A 20,333-nucleotide genomic window follows, 5' to 3' on the forward strand; every position below is an offset into this window, starting at 1 on the left:
AGGTGAATTTTTCACGCATATGGAGACGTTACCATTGCCGGTAAATGGCTGAAAAATATAGACCTATGCTCGGCACTTACGGCCTTCGAGGAGGGAGGGATCTTTATCGTGTCATACCTACTGTGACATGGGACCTCAGTTTTTTGTAGTCTCATCCGAACAACCACCCCATTTAGTCGCCTCTTACGACAAGCAAGGGGTACTGAGGACCTATTCTAACCATGGATCCCCACGGGCGGGTTGGAGTTATGAAATTGATAGGAGTTATTCAAGTCCAATTTGTTTGCAGATTTCTCTTCTCAAAGTAAAGAAAATTCAAAAGAATTGATCAAAACTTTATGGCTAACCTGTTTGAAATATTTGGGGAACAATTTGTTAAGGAGAAGTTTTTTCATGAAAATCTTTCTGAAATCAGTTCAGATTACTATGTAATATGTTACCAAAGGCGAAGACAATGAATAAGTGGTCAATCTCATAACTCTTATTAAGCAATGCAAAATAGAGAGTTGTGCAAACACGGATCCCTGGATATATCAGAGGTGAGATCAGGTGCCTAGGAGGAGTAAGCACCCCCTGTCTATCGGTCACATCCGCAATGAGCCGTATATTTCGATGAGGTAAACTGGGTTATCCGTATTCAAAATCAGTGTGCCTAGAACGACCAAACGATCAGTATGAAACACGTCAGACACCATTCAGGTAATGAATGTTAGCAAATGCGAAGATTCAGAAAAAGCTGTCAAATGTGTAATAGGAAGCGCGGTGATCTCTAAAGATTAAGAGATATACAAAAAAGGGCGAGGTTGAATGTGGAGATATGATCATATATATTGGCTTAACATCATACTTTATGATATTTTCATTTACACATATTTATAACATTGCCTTGTTATTGTAAGAGGAAGGTATTTATAGGCCATTTTTATTGCCTAATCCTATTCAATTATTCATTGAGTGAAATATTATTTAAGGGCATATACTTTGACGTCAAGTAAAAACTTCCCATCACCCTATAGCCTACTAGTCCCTCCTCCATAATTCCCTATGTGAATTTTGGAAACGAAATCAAGCCTATAATCAGATAAATCAGCATTTTTTTTTATCTCATTGACCACAGATTATCAAATTATTTGGATATATACATTGTTTTTTTAAGAATATATTGGTGCAGTTTTATTTATCTATCGGAATATCAGAATGAGTATCAGTTTGAAATTCTTAAGAAAATATCGGATTATTTTTAATTATTGTTGTGCTATAGATGAGGTAAGGTCTATGATAAGTTATTGTAGATCTTACAGGTCTACGTAAAAATGACCACTTATTATGCATGAAGAAACACATATACTCTTTACTTTGAAAAGGTTTGACTTTAACTTTAGAATGCTTATAAACAGCTGATAAAGATATACCGATAGGACGTAAGAGAAATTACCTTAGAAAAAGACATGTTTGTAATTTTCAATACTGATCCCCCGGATTACAACGAAGTGGAACTGTATGACCTGGCAGTTTTTGAAAATTTCGAAAAACTAGGTCAATGTCAAGGTCAACGCATCTGGTATAGTTGGAAAGGTCTTCTCACAAAAAAATTCACATGATAAATATAAAAACAGTACCTCTTATGATTTGAAAGATATGGCTTATATTGAATTGTCTAAAATAGATCTAAGGTCAATGTGAAGGTCACCAGATCAAAGATGTTGATATCAATGCAAAGGTCTTATCACATGAAATATACATATCAAATGGGAAAGGAATATCTCTTGTGATATAAAAGATATGACCAATGTTAAAGAATTTGCCACAGACAGACGGCCAGGCCAAAACCTAGATGTTCCCGAATCTTCGATTCCGGGGGAATAATAAGGGTCATCTACTAGTCAAATGCAAGCACATAAAATTTGAAAATAAATGGAACTCATCTACCCCTTATTTCAAGTTTGATGTCTATATAGCCAGAGATTTTCACGACATTGAGTAGATAATCTCCTGTGTGCAGAAAAGTTTGTCTTCTGACCCTTGATCTTATGATTTCAAAATCAGTCCTGGTTACCTACTTCTTGTAGTTTATATGCAGAATATATTTGGTGTCTTTCAAAATACCTCTTAATTGCTTAAGATTTTAACTATCTTACAATTTTTTCAGTGTTTTTGCATGTGTCAATATCATTAAAACTGAAATTATATGAATTTATTTAATGTGTATTTATTGATCATTTATAAAGGCTAAGAATTTCTGAAAACGTATGCCCATAAGAATATAAACTAGATGATGTACAGATGATGATTATGTGGGGATCCTCACGAAATTATTACACCAAATTTATTTTGTAACAGGTTAATAAAAGTAGCATTTTATTGAAATAAGTAGCTGTCGTAGTGATGGTTGTAGTAGTTGTTCTAGAATATACATCTCTTCTTACAGCTTTTGTGTCGATTCCGGATTCCATTTTCCAATTGTTTCAAAAACTTGACGACAGTTTGGTCATGGCATCAGCAAGAGATTACACTGACTGGAGGGCTGCCTTACATATATCTGATCTAGTTAGTGCAGAAATCCCACTTTCAATGAAGCATCGGTGTCTGCGCTATCAATATTTGATTCTTGGGCGAGGCCCTGCCCTAGTCGTTGCGTACATAAAGAATTATTTTAGACCATATGATCTGTCAAATTATTTGAACGTTCATGGTAGATCATCTGTGATTAAGTTCAGAAGTGCAACGGCTAATCTTCCAGTCGGTATAAAATTTAAGGTAAGGGTATTACAGATACGCCAATCGGCCATTTCGTTTTTTATTTCAAGATCAATGAAGGAATTTTAGTATATTTCATTATACCACGGTATGTTTTTGTGACAAAGTTAAGATTATGAACAGTGATCAATCTCATAAATCTTATAAAGAATACAGAATTTAAAGTAGGGTAAACACGGACCCCTGGACACACCAGAGGTAAGATCAGATGCCTAGGAGGAGAACGCATCTCCTGTGGAAAAGTAACTATCTGTGAGCCCTATAGATTAATTGGGTAAACGGAGTAATGTGTAGTCAAAAACATTCGCAAAATAAAAAACGCCTAAGAATTAGTATGAAATACGTGAGACATCGTTGAACAGGCTATATTTGCAAAATAGATCATTATAACGACAATAGAATTCTTTCAGAAATGCTGACTTTAAACGGGACTGTTAAAACATCTGCCATATCAAAATATTTGTCAGTAGCTTGACTTGATTTAAGTATTGATAACACGCAGAGGATGATCGTCCACATCGATTCAGTTGAGAGACATAAACTTTAGTTTGCCTTTAACATCTGTGTTCAATAAAAAAAAAATCCAATATCAAGCAGATGTGGAAGACTTTGTGGTGTCTTGATTTGAGTTCACCGGGACATATCAAATCAACATATAAATTAAGATGTGTAATATTAATAGACAAAACGTTGTCACTGTATCTAAATGTCAAATTGAAGGCATCAGCAAGATAGATTTTCTTCTTCTCAGGTAAAAGTTTCTGAATATATGAAAGTATCGTTGATTTAATTTCGCAACATTTTGCTTTGAACTAATAGCTTCGAATCACGCTTAGATGCAGATTTTTTCTTATGATTTGTGATTGGTTGTAGAATGTTAAACACGCCATATCCATACATAAAAATTATAACTAAAGCAATGTAAAAGAATATGGCTCATGGCGGATATGACCGGTCGACAAAGGATGCTTACTCCTCCTACGCACCTGACCCCACCTCTGTCCAGGGGTCCATGTTTGCTCAACAGTTTTTGTATTCCTTGTGGGATTTATGAGATTGATCACTGTTCGTTATCTTCACCTTTCAATAAACCAATAAGGACATTTGTGGATGAATTGCTAAGAATTTCGTCATTATAGGAACCAGAATACATAATAGATATACAATACATTGCATTTTCTGTATATTATGGGATATAACGGAAGTCGGAATTATAGGCGATTCTAAATGATCGCAATTTGACGTTTACCGTTTTAACTTTAACTAAATTGCTTTTGGCTAATTGTTCGAGTCACGACCAACCACAGACTTCTTATCGACCCCTTAATCGTTTGATAAACATATTACATAGAAACCTTTACATTTGTATTTATAGTTGGTGTTTCGTGGATTATTCTATAGAAGATCATACGGACTTTTTATCGACAATATTACCATAACCGACGGGCTTTGTGGTAAGCAGAAAATTGCATTATGTACAAAATAACGATTGATATTGCGTAATAGAATTGTATAATGGTATTTCAAATGTGAGGAAAGAGAGATTTAAAGAATCGTTCACATTTGCATTTTCAGAAGAGTGTGGTCCACATGAATTTAGATGCAATCGTAAGAGCGATGAATGTGTTCCGCTCAACAAAGTATGTGATTTTGAATCGGACTGCGTAAGAGGAGAAGATGAAGAAAGATGTGGTATGTATATACACTGGTATTCGTATAGTAGTTTGTGTTTACAAATAAAAATCTAAGGAGGAAAAGGAAACTGACAATTATTTGGAATTCAATTTATCAATGGCTGCTCGTTTCTCTGAGGTCCTTTACGTTATGATTATCAAAGTGATACCCCTAATCAACAAGTACGGTGCGATGATGTATTATACATTTATTGCATGATAGTGAGGGAGATATGAAGATTTATTCACCCAAGAAAAATCATATTCCCCGAGGGCAATAAATCTTCATATTTCCCGAACATTCATGCAATAAATTGTTTATTATACCGAAACAAAGCAAGACTACAAAAGTACGTTTGAAATTGGAGTCCGCTCATCTACATTGTAAGTAGCTGGGATCGTCCTAACGGTAACACCACGCCGTCAACGTATTACGGTAGAAGGTACAAACAACGAAATACAGTGCTATGATAACCAGTTTTTGTATTTCCATTCTCCTTGAGTGCTGATTTACTTGCTTGTTTTGGTATCAACCAAAACCATGCGATTCAATTGTGTATCAGAGACCTGCATATTTTGTGCCTTACGAACTATGAAAGTAGAATGACTCGGACATATTGTGACGTCACAATACACTTCGTCTACCTTGACGTTAAATTTATGTAAAATGCACGAGGCTGCCCAAGGGGTAAATATGATAGGGAGATATGATGTTCGAGAGGGAGATATGACGTTTTGTCCTCCCTGGCACGTGACCGTCTAGACCAATCAGATTACGTGTTGCATGGCATTCTCATACTGAGGTATAATAATTCTATTTCTGAAACATGAAAAGGAGAAGATAACGAACAGTGATTGATTTCATATCTCCTATAAGGAATTCAAAATTAAGAATTGGACAAACATGGACTCATGGATTGATTGATTGTATCTTGTTGAAAGTCTCCCTCGAGTGGAACCCTGGACGTTGCAGAGATCATGTACCTAGAAGAAATAAACATCCCCTGTCGAGCGGTAGCACCTGCTCAGAGTCCTATATCTCGATGAGGTATTACCCTGTATTCAAAATCAGTGTGTAACGAACCGCCTAACAATTAGTATAAAAGACGTCAGACAGCATTAAACACAATCCAGGTCGCAATGGCAAACTAGATCGTAGTAACCATCATAGAATTTGTGAAATGCTGACTTGAAACGTGACTGTTGAAACCCCTGTAACTCCGATACGCAAGAGCTTGTTCTGTGTATGATCAGTTTCTAAATCGAGACAGACTACTGACAAAAAAGATTAGATTACAGGGGTTTCAACAGTCCCGCTTAAAGTAAGCATTTCGCAAATTATATGGTCGTTATCATGATTTAGTTTGCCAATACAACCTATCATTTGGTCAAATGCTGTCTGATGTGTTTCATACCGATTGCTAGGCCATTCATGGAACTCGGATTTTGAATACCTGATCCCAACTCTACTGTATTCAGGGGTCCGTGTTCGCCCAACTCTCTATTTTGTATTGCTTATAGGTGTTATGAGATTGATCACGGCTGGTTATCTTCACTTTTCATCTAATAATATTGTTTTCTTATGCTTTCATTGTTGTTATTACTCGATCATCAAAAAAAAAAAATTTTTTAAAATGTTCCCGAGTGAAAAGAAAAAATACCAGAGAAGGAAATTTATATATAAAACACACAAGGAGCAAACACCATGCCCAGCGGACGCAGAATCCGCTTCACGCATGAACTAACTTAAGAAGCGAATCCAGGTTACGCTCTTAATCTGACCCAGAACTGACTCAGAGAGAACTTGGAGCTGACTGCGAACCGAAGGCGACCGTGGCTTCAAATAAAGCTGATGTTCACTTCTCCAATCCCAAGTCTTATCCCAGTCACCTAAATGTATACGAAATTTAGATACAATACAACATGGATATGTGTACCCACTATTCCGATGGTAAAAGCTAGTTAACCCCTAGTTCATCAGTATCATGATTATCACTAATGTTACATGTATACTAACTAGATTTACTCTTCATTCTAGATTGGGATGTAATTAGATCCTCATGCAGAGAAAATACGCTTCAAAATTCATCTTTGATGCTGACGGAGAATGATTCGTACACAAATGATGGCAGTTGGAATGTATTTCTTCCTAGCTGGAATATGTATGAAGATGGGAGCCAATCTTCAACCAATATGTCTGGCAAATGCCATCTATACTGCCCTGTAAATTGCTCTTGTAATGGTTTGTCCTTGACCTGTTCCTCTGATAACGCACCGACTTATGCCACTTCCTTAACTTTTCATGGTTTAGTGCAAGAAAGCCTGGAAATAAATAAGGAAAGGTTCCCAAATGTTAGGGAACTAAATATATTGCACTCTAAAGTTATATTTCTTAATGTCAATGAGTATCTGCAAATAGAAACCATTTCAATCAAATACAGTGAAATTGACACAGTTGTCATTCATAGATTACAGGAAGGTATATTTCGCTATATAGGTATAATAGGAAGTTCGCTAGTAAGACTCCGTATCCTTCAATATTGGATTCGATATGTTGAATTCCGTGTTCAAAACAGTTCTTTAAATGACACTACATCTGATCTCGAAGTGTACGATGGAGAAAACAGTTTAACAATGACAAAGACTCGAGGTTTTCCTGCTTTCATAAGGTCTAAGATTTCCATGGTAATTAATTTTACTTCTTGTAATCTAACTGAACAACAAGACCTCTACTACAACACCATTGTGTTTGATTTAAGTCACAACTTATTAAAGAGTTGGAAAATGATATCATACACGCAGATTTTATATATTCATCACAATTTACTCACCTCATTGAATTACACGGTTGATATCAGGCAATCAGAACCTCGCTTGCAGTACCTTGATCTTTCCTACAATAAAATATTTAGAATTTACAACGAAGATATGAGTAATTTACCAAACTTGTTATATCTAATGCTTCAAAATAATCGTTTAACATATATTGAAGATAAAGCGTTTGAAAAATTGTCTGAATTGATTTATTTGGATTTGTCAAATAATCAACTGAAAATCTTGAAGCGCAGTCATTTCCTACATCTTTCAAGCTTGCAGTATCTATACATTCAGAATAATTATGTTCAAGTAACTGAGGGCATGTTTGACGGCTTAATGAATATTTTGTACCTTCAGGTCGATTCCTATACACTTTGTTGCGCCCAACCTAAGGCTGTAAGCAAGATACAATGTTTAGCCCCTATCAATGAAATATCGTCCTGCTCTCAGTTGATAGACATTCCCCTTCTTAGTATCATTATTTGGTACATAGCCCTTTTCGCAGTTTTTGGAAACATTTTTGGAACATTCTATGGACTATATATAAGGAAAACAAAGTCCTCTTTCGTGATTTATTCCATAAACCTGGGTATTGCAGATTTTTTGATGGGTATCTATCTATATATAATAGCTGGAGCAAACATTAAATTTAGTGGCCGCTATGGATTTGAGGATAACGCATGGCGACATAGTCCTTCCTGTACTTTTGCTGGTGTTTTAGCCACTCTTTCCAGTGAGGCATCTGCTCTGTTTGTTCTCTCTATCACTATTGACAGAATACTTATCGTCCGATTTCCATTCTCAGTGTTAGGGCAGAGAATTCGGATAGCAAAAATTACATCAGGTTTTGTTTGGGTCATTTCTCTCCTTCTGTCGTTGTTGCCCCTGTTCGGAAATGAATACTTTGAAGACTATTACTCCAGTTCCGGTATATGCATCTCTTTACCTCTGTCTGTTCTACGTAAACCTGGATGGGAATATTCTATGGCTATTTTCGTTGGGGCCAATTTTGTGATATTTATCGGTATCCTGATTGGACAGCTTGTAATATTTGTGGATGTTGTTCGAATGGGGAAAGATGTGACTTCGCAACCACTGAATCAGAGAAGGAGGGAGATCGACTTGGCAAAGACCTTAATTGTAGTTGCAGTCACAGATATGTTTTGTTGGATTCCAATAGGAACAATAGGTTAGAACTGTAATGTAAAGCAATATACACTCTTATGACTTAGACTGTTCATCAGCTTAACTCTTTTGCGCGGTTATCCAGTAAATCGGTATTGATAGAACTTTTTAAATTTTCATAATCATCGACAATATATCACGTCTAGCACATCTCTTATTATTAGAATTGGTTGGCCGCGCCTTTGTTTCCGATACAGAAATTTAATGAACACAGCTATGTACCTTTTAGGACTCCTGACGCTCATGGGTACTGACGTTACGACTAGAGTATACGCATGGATAATTGTCGTAGTTCTTCCAATAAACTCGGCTCTGAATCCACTCATCTACACATTTTCTGCAATTTTGCGACAGAAAGGGCAACAGGTAGAAAGAAATATATCGATAAGTTTCTAAATCTTTGATCAAATGGAACATTTTAAGATTAATATGGGGTTTTAGTGTTACATTAAATATTTCTAAATCAATAATTCCCTAGAAATATTGACCTCAATTCAGACTGTTTATAATAAAATGTAATACAACATCCACGCTCACATTGTATATACCATTTCAGAGAGTCAGCTCTACGAAAACAAAAGAAATTATCAAGAACAATGAAGGTAATCAGGTTGATAAAGTTTCGGTATTATTCATCATTTGCCAGATTGCATGAATTTGAAATTCACGAATATGATTTTTTTTTCCTCTCTATGTTATAGTCGACACAATCAAATAATGGTGACATCCCTTAACGGATGCAGGGGGCCAAGAAAAGAGATGGAATGGAAGATAACATTTATTACGCATCGTATCAAATGGAGAACTTTAGCGCCATGCTGTGATAATTATTGCTGGTATTGGTGAATGGAAACTTCGTCGTGATACTTTGAATTAAGCTGCGCTATTAAGTTGTCTGTGCTGATGATGTAGCGGATCATATTGGTCTTGGTCATATTGTTGTATTATTAAGTCTACTTCTGGTACAATGAAATCGTATATAAAAATAAATCATACCTTATTGTAGAAGAAATCATCATGAATATACATTTTCAAAAGCATATTGTTTATAAGGGTCAAACAGCTACAGTCAGCACTCTACGAGGACCGAAGCTGCAAAACAGAATAAAGGATATCTTGGGGGGGGGGGGGGGGGGGGAATGGGCAATCTCTACCCAGAGTTATCGTTCCTTACACTCACTTACACGTCTCAAGGCATTCTCTTCCACAGAGTTATCGGTCCTTTCTCTCCCTTATATAAGGGAGAGAAAGGACCGATAACTCTGTGGAAGAGAATGGTCTCAAGGGTTATACAAGATTTTTGTAAAATGGCACGTATGCTCAAATAAAGTATGGTTTTGACTTCAGGTACAAAAATATACGAAAATAAATAAATATTGAGCAGATGCCAAGTCTTTGTGACACAAGAGGCATTGGTTTGGTTTGAAACGTGGATATTGGGTAGTTCTATCACACCAGGCCTATACATAGGTACATGAAGAATATATAGTAATGGGAAAAAATCTACAAATAGTTGCTTGTCCTACATTTTCCCTATATTTTATAAAATAGTGCTTAGTTTTATTAGCCGTAAAAAAGTGGATTTACATGTGGAATAACATTGCTTATTTTGAGACGTTAACAGAGGTGTAAGTGAGAGCAAGGAACGACAACTCTGGGTAGAGATTGGGAAAATGGGATAAGACTAGTCTAGTCCCATTTTTCACAAAACGCATGTTCTCCAGCTATGAGGATTGATGAATATCAACTTGAGAAATTGTAGAATTTCAAGGTTTATTAAGATTGTATAAGAAATAAAGTTAACGTTTGTGTGGATGTTGCGGGGTAACTCCAAAGTCTGGAAATGTTTTAAATATAAAACAACATTTAGATACCAGGGATGTCATCCTGCATTATCCAAGGAAAATCAAGAGCTTTATTTCTGTGCTAATACAATTCAGAAATATACAGCCAATCGGTTATCTATACAGCTATGAATCATGTCATTTCGTGACGTCATGACAGTTCCCAAAACGGACTAGGCTTACGCTTTTTGCTGACGAAAAAGGATAGATCTATTTGGGGGGGGAAATGCTAACGGATTACATCAACTACTTTGGATACATAGTCCAAGAAAATGACACATACTCGGGATATAAGGATTAACTTGTCTGTACAGTACCATGTTTGATTACGTGTATCGATCTCGGAATGCAGACGATTGATATATATTGAATGATAAACATTCTTCAGTCATTCATAATTTTCACAACATATACCGGTATTGAATTATCTTTATGATTACAAGATTGAATTATCATTTGTCAACTTTATTGTATTAGCAAACACGGACTGCAAGTGAGATACATATTGGCAGCAAACTAACAACTCAGCTTTATTACAAACGGGATAATTTCAGCTTCTTCATTGTCAGATTCCCATACTTATGTAGCAATATTCCATGATCACCTGTATATGTTTATATTTCTCAACTGATCCAATGCGGAAGAGCTTGTTCTGCTTACTATATGGTCAGTTTTTAAATCGAAGTAGGCTACTGACAAACAAGTTGATGGTGCAGGGGTTCCAATAGTTTCGTTTAAAGTAAGCATTTCGTAAATTCTATGGTCGTTATATCGATCTAGTTTGCCAATGTGGCCTGTCATTAGATCAAATGCTGTCAGATGTGTTTCACACCGATTGTTAGACCGTTCCTGGCACACTGATTTTGACTATGGATAACTTTGTTTACCTGATCAAGATATAGGGATCACGGCGGGTGTGACCGGTCAACATGGGATACTTACTCCCCCTGGGCACCTGGTCCCACCTCTAATATATCCAGGTGTCCATGTTATGAGATTGATCACTGTTCGTTATCTTCACCTTTCAAATACATGTTTAGTAGACTTGATAAGATTTTAAAAACTGTTTTATGTATATTCCTATCCAAAATTCAAAATCTAAATTGTGGACCGACTGTTTCCCCAAGAGTCAGAAGCAGATCCATGATTATTCACATTGTCTCGTGCATTAATTAATTGTTTGTATACTCCCATGATACAACAAGAGTCCTAGATACCACTAAATATAATGGATATAAACCTAGAGTTATTATAAGAAGACTAATACATGTACATGGTAAATATATTTGAGAAGGGGGTAGGGTTATAATATCAACCATAGCAGTTTAACTCACTGTTAATGAAGTGAATAGTTCTCATTACACAATCAACAACAAAACACATATGGTCTCTGAGTAGGTGTTTATTGAAACAATACTTGTAGATACTGTATTTCTTACAAACTTTTTGTATCACAGACAATGTCATACCAAACAACAGAATTTTTAACAATGAAATACGAAACTTAAGTCTGTCTTTGGTGTGTTTTTTTTTGGACAATTTATGTCTATTTGGTAAGGATAATTTTATACACACATTTTTGCAAAGGTACAGAGAAGCTAGAGTTACACTTAACAAAATAACACCATAAAGACACAGGATTTAGATAGGTCTGAAGTGAGAATATGGTGACTGTGGATTTATCTGTTCAAGAGAAGAGGATATTAGATGCCAACGACTGACATATAACGGACGTAAAGTGATTGGCCAGGTGAGCTAAACGTTCAAACTAGACTTGTTTCTTTAGAAATATGGGAATTCAATAATCAATATCAATAATTCATTTTTGTATCATTCTATGAAATAAATAAATACTTTTCTAATTGAATTACTGATTTTCAAAAGGCGAGATGAAAATAACTTGAATCAAAAACTATATAATGGGTTTCAACAAACAATGCCAGGCGCTTAAAATACTTTTTTGTCAAAAATGACAGTCAACATACGATAACATGCTCAATATCTGACATCAAAGAACAAGAAAGGGCATGAAATAGGTTGCAAATAATGCTTTGGATTTGCACCACAAAACACTGAAATTTGAATTAAATATATATTTTATCTTTCAACAGTTCTTGGATATTGTTTTATTTAAAAGCAAAAACAATGACTGCTTTGTTTTATTCATAAAATGTCACATTTTCTGGTTTGAGATGAATTTCGATTTGCTATACAATTCCTACATACATCAAATCAATTAAAACTGTAATAATATTGAATTGATTAGTATAAATGCACTTCTGCATCTTTTATCATTTAAGAAATAAAAATCGCATTTTTGTGTATGTTGCAGGATAACCTCAGGGGTTGAGAAATGTTGCTTTGAAAAATAAATGACAAGGCATTAGCAGAGTCTTTCATATTTCAAACAACATTTCAAGACTGAGTAGGTCATCCCGCATCATCCACGAAAACAAGAAATTTATTTCTGTTCTACTACAAATTAGGTCACTGTGACGTCATGGCAGACTATGCCTGAATGTGGTTTTTTTTTTTTTTTTTGTTGCTGTTTTTTTCGCTGATGAAAAAGGTGAGTGGTAGAGGTCTATTTTGAAAAATATTTCAAGTATTTAGTTTGATGTTAACGGATTATATCAGCTCCTTTGAATATACAGTCCAAGAAAACTACACATACTTGACAGAGGGTTACCTTGTTTGTATATTGACATGATTGTTTACATGTGCATTGATCTCGAAATGCAGACGATTGAATTATAGGGAATGACAAATGTTCTTCAATCATTTATAAATTTGTTTTGCATCTTATATTGGTTAATCTTTATGATTATAAAAATTTAATTATCAGTTATCGACTTTAATGCTGTATCAGCAAAACATGAAGCACAAGCAAGATCTGTATCCATTTTCTCATAATCAGTTATTACGTATGAAGGTATATCATAGAATAATGACTGCGGCATTCCTTTATCTTTGCAGCAACTGGTAGAATCACGCATACTTCATTCTTGTTATTGAGCCAATGTTTCTAAAACTGATTTCTTCTACATTTAAAAGCTGCCACAACGCAAGCATATTTTAAATCTTTATCTTTACTGTTGTCTCTGATAAAAACAATCTACAGCACCGATGTTTTGTGCCTATTATAAAGAATATCTAACCTATACAAGAAAATATCTCATTAGAGCATTCGAATATCTAACCTATACAAGAAAACATCTCATTAAATCATCGAATATCTAACCTATACAAGAAAACATGTCATTAGATCATTCGAATATCTAACCTATACAACAAAATATCTCATTAGAGCATTCGAATATCTAACCTATACAATAAAATATTTCATTTGATCATGTACAAACTCTTAGTCTTTTTTGTGCATGACCCACATACAGTAAATGAGACTTTGCTGTGGCAAATGAATAGATTAGAGGAAAACAGCCCCCTGTGTGTATAATTCAAACAGTTAAAGATGTCTCTGTATATTGGGGTTTTTTTTCATTGCTTTGTTCTGTGGCTATTCCCAGTTATTTGAATATAATATGATAAGCGGGATATGCCTGACTGTCGTGAAATATCACATACATCACTGGATTTGAAGGATTATCGGAGGAAGAGTCATAAGTCACATGATTTCCTGCCCCTGGTTTTGGTGGGAGTACATTCATGGCACCACTTCCCTGACATGCATCACCAGTGGCGACTTGGACAGAGAACATGTGCTTGTGTCCATTGGAGTCTGCCCGACAGTAGCCAAGAGAGTACGACGCATTCACAGCAAAATACACACCAGCTCCATATGCGGTACCTACAAAACATTTACAGAATTGTATTGTACACTGTAAGCCATGGACTTCAGGACGCTGATCATGTGATTGCAGTATCACGTTAGAGACTCCAACTGTCATAGTAGTAGCTGTCCTTGCTTTACCAGCTGCGTATGCGATTAGTTATGACATTAAAAACGAACTTCACTTTGGAATGTAGTACTCGGCTGTGATGTCACCACCATGTACATATCAGGGGTCGAAATTAACGTTTTCTACCACAGGCTAATTTTAGCCTGTGGGTAAAAAATCTACAGGCTATTTTAAAATGAAAAATTACAAGCTAAAATAAAAATAATGAAGCAGTGTTCTTTTTTGATATGCTTTTTTAAATCAATGATTTTCCCCATCATTACTGAGCCTGGAGGGTCAACAGGCATCGTTTGGACAAGACACTAAGTTACATAAGTCATATGGTGCAATATTTAGGTCTCTTGACCATCGCACCTATAATCCACAAACTGTTTACCGCAGACCTGTCTAGATTCAGTCTTCAAATTTCACGCCACATCAGGGTTGTCACTAGCGATTTTTCAAAGCGAATCCCGGACTCATGGTTTATAAGCAGCACGATCACGAGTCCCATGAACTTTTTTTTATATAAATCGTCTATGCGGTGAGCAGTGCACTCGTGTCATCACTACAACCCGACCTCAATATGACAATAAATTATTGTAGATAGGATATTCTGATAAAAATGACCAACGGAAGACTTGATAAAACATAAACTCCGACTTTTTTGATAAATGAATAACAAGAAATTCATACTTGGAATTCAATTTAATCACACCTATAAGTGAACAGGACTCGTGGCACATGTCTATCTTTTCATCACAATGCGATGTCCGACCTCTAAAGCATTTGTTTGACTGCGAGTTTCTTAAAAAATCATAAAAGAAAAATCTGGATAGAAACGATTGTTGAAATCCGTCGTTCCTGTAAGCGTTTGTATGATTCTGAGGGCAAGTTTGATAAAAGCAAATAGCTAATCCTCATATAAAACGGATATGATACGATCATGGTTTGTAAATCACCACTCGCTAAGATTTTCAAGTGTCCACTATTTTTACTCACTATTTTTCAATTGTACTCGCATTTTGCGAGTATTTCTCGCTAATTTCGAGCCCTGACATATAGTCATGTCTCTGTGATAAAGTTCTCAAACTCTAGAAAAATAGAAAATCACTGGTGTGGTTTTGGGTTGTTTTCAGTATTTTACAAACTTTTCTGCCAATTTACTAATCGATTCTGATGAAATAGACAACATAAATTCTATGTAAATCGTTCTTTTGGATTCTAAGATATTGATAAGAAGTACAAATTCCGAGTAACAATGTATATGATATAATCGACAGCAACAGGAGTGGAAATGTGGTTTTATGTTGTCTTAATTTCTATCTATTTATATTGCAGGTTATATATATATATATTTTACATAACCACACAATCTGGCCTGGAGGTTATAAAACTTTTAATGTACTCATACTATAACTCAGCCATGTTTCTTTTGATTACAACCCTGAACAAGCTTTAAAACATATTCAAAAAATCTTGAGCATGTACTCAATTTGAGAGCAAGAATAATTTTATTATAGTTTTATAATCTTCACTCTTGAGATTGAATACGATTTAGAGCACGGAGTTTGAGTTTGAAAACGTGCTCAAAAAAGTTTTATAATCTCCGGACCTGGAGTGTGTGTGTTGATAATAGGCAGGTGTAGCAATGAGAGAGCAAAAGGTTCAATTCTGCCAAGTTCAACATCAAAGTCAGCTTAAACACTTAATATTACCAGGTGTATTAAGTACACCAATTACATTTTGTTTCATGTGTTCGAAAATAATTCATTAACATGTTTTTCCCATAAAATATTAGCTTGCTTAAACCACAAAATCTTAACAACAACAGAAAACAAGAATTCAGATGACATGCATTCCCGAGAGGCTGTGTGAAATTCAGACAAAATTAACCTCAGAGAAAGTTTCATGGGACCATGGTGTAATTATAATTAGTCTTCCAGATGTGACTGATTTCTTGGGGAGGTACATGTATTATATATTATCAAACAAGATATGTTTGTGAAACACTGATGCCCCTATCTGACAGCTAAGTAATTATTATAATATACCCAAAGAAAGGTCTTGTCACATGGGATACACATGTGAGGTATGAAAATTATATCACTAATCATTCAAAAGTTATGGCCTGGGTTAGAATTATCAAAGGTAAATGTAGCTGAAATTCCCACGTCAAGGTCATGAGATCAAAATTTTGGTAATTGTCACAAGAAATACACATACCGATTGTTAGGCCGTTCTTGGCGCACTGGTTTTAGCTGCGGATGACTTCATTTACCTGATCAAGATATAGGGCTCACAGCGGGTGTGACCGGTAGACAGGGAATGCTTACTCCTCGTAGGCACCTGATCCAGGGGTCCATGTTTGCCCAACTATCTATTTTGTATTGCTTATAGGAGTTATGAGATTGATCACTGCTCGTTATCTTCACCTTTATAGGAGTTATGAGATTGATCACTGTTCGTTATCTTCACCTTTATAGGAGTTATGAGATTGATCACTGTTCGTTATCTTCACCTTTATAAGAGTTATGAGGTTGATCACTGTTCGTTATCTTCACCTTTATAGGAGTTATGAGGTTGATCACTGTTCGTTATCTTCACCTTTATAGGAGTTATGATATTGATCACTGCTCGTTATCTTCACCTTTATAGGAGTTATGAGATTGATCACTGTTCGTTATCTTCACCTTTATAGGAGTTAAGAGATTGATCACTGCTCGTTATCTTCACCTTTATAGGAGTTATGAGATTAATCACTGCTCGTTATCTTCGTCTTTCATGTGAAATATGAAACCCCTATAATCACCATCCATTCAAAAGTTATGGGCATGCTTAAAGTTTTTACAGACAATAGCTAAACAGACTAAAAGACAAACAGACAGACAGACCAAAAACTACATGTATATGCACCCAATCTCTGATTATGGAGGCATCAAAACAAATTTGATCTGAAGTTGTTAATCATGAAGCTCTACAAAGCAAACCTCAGACTGTACGGGGAGACCAACTGAAGGATGAATGGACAGATTGCATTTCACCAGTACGACTCTAAAGATTAAGCAATGTACACATTGATATACAGTAAATCATGTTTATAGCGAGCACTCTTAAAAAAAGAATTCACACTTATGGTACCTTCACACTCACGGATTTTTCTTATGGATCCTTACGTATTCCACAAATCCGTAAAAGTACACGGATTGTTACGATTTAGAAACTTTAAAGATCTATTTAAGAACGTTTTAAGAGCATTTACTGGCCATTTACAGTTTATTCCGAGTTCTTGCGATGCATTTACGGCAAACATTTACGATTTGTTCCGAGTGAACACGGACAAATACGAGCAATTTACGACATTTTACGAGCTTTTTAGGGATTGTTATCAGCATATTACAGAATTTTAAGAATTAGCTTAGCTTTTACGTGTAAATCACGACCTGTTAACGTGTTGATAACCTGCTGTTAAGAATAGTTAGGAGTTATAGTTACGATTGTTTACGTTTTTGACATAAAAGTGTTCGCAATTGGCTTTGTATCATCATTTGACAACTGACATTACTTGTAACAGCATGTATGTACATAATGTATATTGTATGCAAGATGTGTAACTTCTTTGATGTCTTGATAACAACTGAAAGAAACTGTTAGATTTTGCGTCTTTTATACTTTTCCTTAATCATAAAGTTTAAGTAGTACTCGTAAAGTAATCGTGTCTATACGTAAAGTGCTCGTAATGACTCTGAACAATCCGTAAAGCAATTATAACCTGACGTGAATGAAATCGTAAATATCACTTAGGCATTCGTAATAATCCGTAAACAACTCGTAAACTATCCATAACATATCGTAAACTAACCACAAAGATTCGTAAAAAAAAACTTTTTACAAATGTTTTACGGATTCTTACGACCAGTTTACGATACTTACTGATTGTTACAAGTTATTTACGGGTTATTTATGAAAAATGAAATCCGTGGACAATTGTGAATTTTTTTTTGACATGTCAAAAAATTTGCCCCTAGTTTCACAGATCCTTACGAGTGTGTGCGAGTTGTGACGAGTTATTAACGGATACCCGACGAGTGATTTACGAATGCTTGCGATTGACTACAAGTCAGAGATCTGTAAGGACTCGTAAGAAAAATCCGTGAGTGTGAAGGTGGTATTATTGTGAAGTAATATTTATTCCCCTATGAAAGAAAATAACAAAAAATTTATTGGATAACGAAGTTTGGCTAAAACGATTCATGTTTCGCTGGCCCTGGAAGCTCACTATATATAATCATGTTTTACTGCATTAGGGTAAATAGTCACCATACCATGTCTTCCACAGTAACTCCTGTTAAATCCATTGTTGATGACCTTGTCCACAGTGTCACCGTATGTTCCATGCCATAACCACTGCTGGGGGTCTTTCCCATTCTTCACTTGGATTTCTTTTCTCTTGGCAGCATATTGTTGATACAAAAATGGGTTCTGTACTCTTCTTATCTGAATGATATATTAATGATTTATACAGTGTACATATTCTAATGATCTTCAGACTGCACCAACAACATAGAAATCTCAACTGTTTTCTGCATATAACTCCTCATTTGTGAGAAGTCTAATTCTGTTCAAATGCACAACTGTCTTGATGAAAAAATGAGGTTCCAATGAATAATTTGTTCAAACATGTAATGAAATATAAATCGTATGATCTTGTTAATTCTGGCAGGGAAAGATCATGGAAATATGTGAACCGTGTAAAACCAATCTCACTAACAGTTACAAGTATGCTTCTGGTTATAACCATGACTCAAATAACATGGCTGATTTATGCCCGGAGAGAAATCTTACCAAAATATCCGTATCATGTCAAAAGTGCAGAAGTTCTGTTAATACTATAGAATCAAAGTACTCTAAACCAGGCCTAGATTTTTCGAAAAATAAATCGTTTAAAGTTAAAACTTGGACCGAGATTTTGCTCAAATTTTGACTGCTTAAATAAAAGAAAACTCAAACTTAAGAGAGGTTTTCCTTTCAGATATCCAAGCCAGCCTTTATTTGTGCATATTCACAAAATGTGTGTACCCCTTTCTCACAAAGATTTGTTGTCATGAATAACATTCATTTTATTTATAAATGTTTTGTATGTGTTGCTTGCCTCATCAATATATCATCGATCTTCTTGCAAAAGCCTTGAAAGTTTCAAATTGATGTTGAGAATAAAAGTAATAAAGATGGTAGATGTTATGAATGAAAGTTGGAATTTACAGACAAGCTAAAAAGACTGTTTCAAAAAAGGCTTTAAGAATTACAATATACATACTGAGAGCAGCAAGAAAAAAAGCAGGTTGATAGTCAACATTATAAGTCTAACCTAGTCTAATGGCTGTAACAGCACAAGGTCTGCTCAATTTGTTTCAACTATAAGATCTTTATTATTTTTAAAATTGCAAATATTTAGATTCATAATCCCCATTTTAAATCAGCAGAAATATTTTTTATAGATCTATATTAATATAGTTATCATCATGGAAGATCAAAAAATGGAATAATTATTGATTTGATAGAATCATCAGAAGAACAGCATAATTCCACAGGCAGTCATGCCAACTGTAGACAGCGTTGTATCAGTATCGCATTAAAGTAGGACGACTCTGTCATTGTGCATGCAGTTTGTTCATTCCTAGACTGAATCAAATCCAACCTCTACTATGCTGGACATCTCATACGTAGCAGACAAGCCGGTCTGTAGCTTCCTGCTCAGTTTCTATTTCGTAATAGATATATATAGATATACACAACATGAATGTATAAAGTAAAATGAATCAAGTTCTTGCACATCTTCTGCTTGATCACTTTCTTCATTTGCTATACGTATTTCATAATATACACACACACACAGGGATTATAACAGACCATCATTTTGATGTTACAGTACCATTTTATTCCCAAGCAGCAAATAGAAATATTATAATAGTACGCTGTGAAGGCTTTTGATTTTATGTATTTTAATACCGAGATTTCATGGGGACTTCATTTTCACAAATTCTGAGGATATACCCTTATCCAACAGCAATGGTGGATTAATGGGGGGGGGGGGGGGGGTTGAAATGCCAAATTAACTTAATCTCAAATGATTTAAAATATTTTAAGATATGATCAAT

General features: G+C 35.2%; 2 protein-coding genes across 7 annotated transcripts in view; one reads left to right on the forward strand and one right to left on the reverse strand.

Annotated features, from left to right (window-relative positions):
• The first annotated feature begins 6,590 nt into the window (after window positions 1-6,590).
• LOC125660162 (G-protein coupled receptor GRL101-like) lies at window positions 6,591-9,506 on the forward strand. Its single transcript, XM_048892001.2, has 2 exons — window positions 6,591-8,436; window positions 8,662-9,506. The coding sequence occupies exons 1-2, from the start codon at window positions 6,591-6,593 to the stop codon at window positions 8,826-8,828; spliced, it is 2,013 nt and encodes a 670-aa protein (XP_048747958.2). The 3' UTR covers window positions 8,829-9,506.
• A 2,156-nt stretch (window positions 9,507-11,662) lies between these two features.
• Window positions 11,663-20,333, reverse strand: part of LOC125659461 (protein mono-ADP-ribosyltransferase PARP14-like) — a 51,643-nt gene continuing 42,972 nt past the window's right edge. For 3 of the 6 annotated variants that reach the window (XM_048891135.2, XM_048891133.2, XM_048891134.2), the window contains 3 exons: window positions 19,874-19,936; window positions 18,501-18,672; window positions 11,663-14,084 (listed from right to left, as the gene is read on the reverse strand). In XM_048891135.2, coding sequence (XP_048747092.2) covers window positions 13,804-14,084; window positions 18,501-18,672; window positions 19,874-19,936 — 516 coding nt within the window. In that variant the 3' untranslated portion in view covers window positions 11,663-13,803. The remainder of the gene's footprint in view (window positions 14,085-18,500; window positions 18,673-19,873; window positions 19,937-20,333) is intronic. The other 3 variants (XM_056148338.1, XM_056148337.1, XM_048891136.2) reach the window with 1 other exon arrangement.

Source organism: Ostrea edulis, chromosome 9 (assembly GCF_947568905.1).
Source record: "Ostrea edulis chromosome 9, xbOstEdul1.1, whole genome shotgun sequence".
NCBI classification, from domain to species: Eukaryota; Metazoa; Mollusca; class Bivalvia; order Ostreida; family Ostreidae; genus Ostrea; species Ostrea edulis.

Coding starts and splice junctions, on each gene's coding strand:
- LOC125660162 (XM_048892001.2), top strand. CDS start 6,591: ATGTATGAAGATGGGAGCCAATCTTCAACCAATATGTCTGGCAAATGC. Junction 8,437..8,661: donor GATTCCAATAGGAACAATAG/GTTAGAACTGTA, acceptor TGTACCTTTTAG/GACTCCTGACGCTCATGGGT.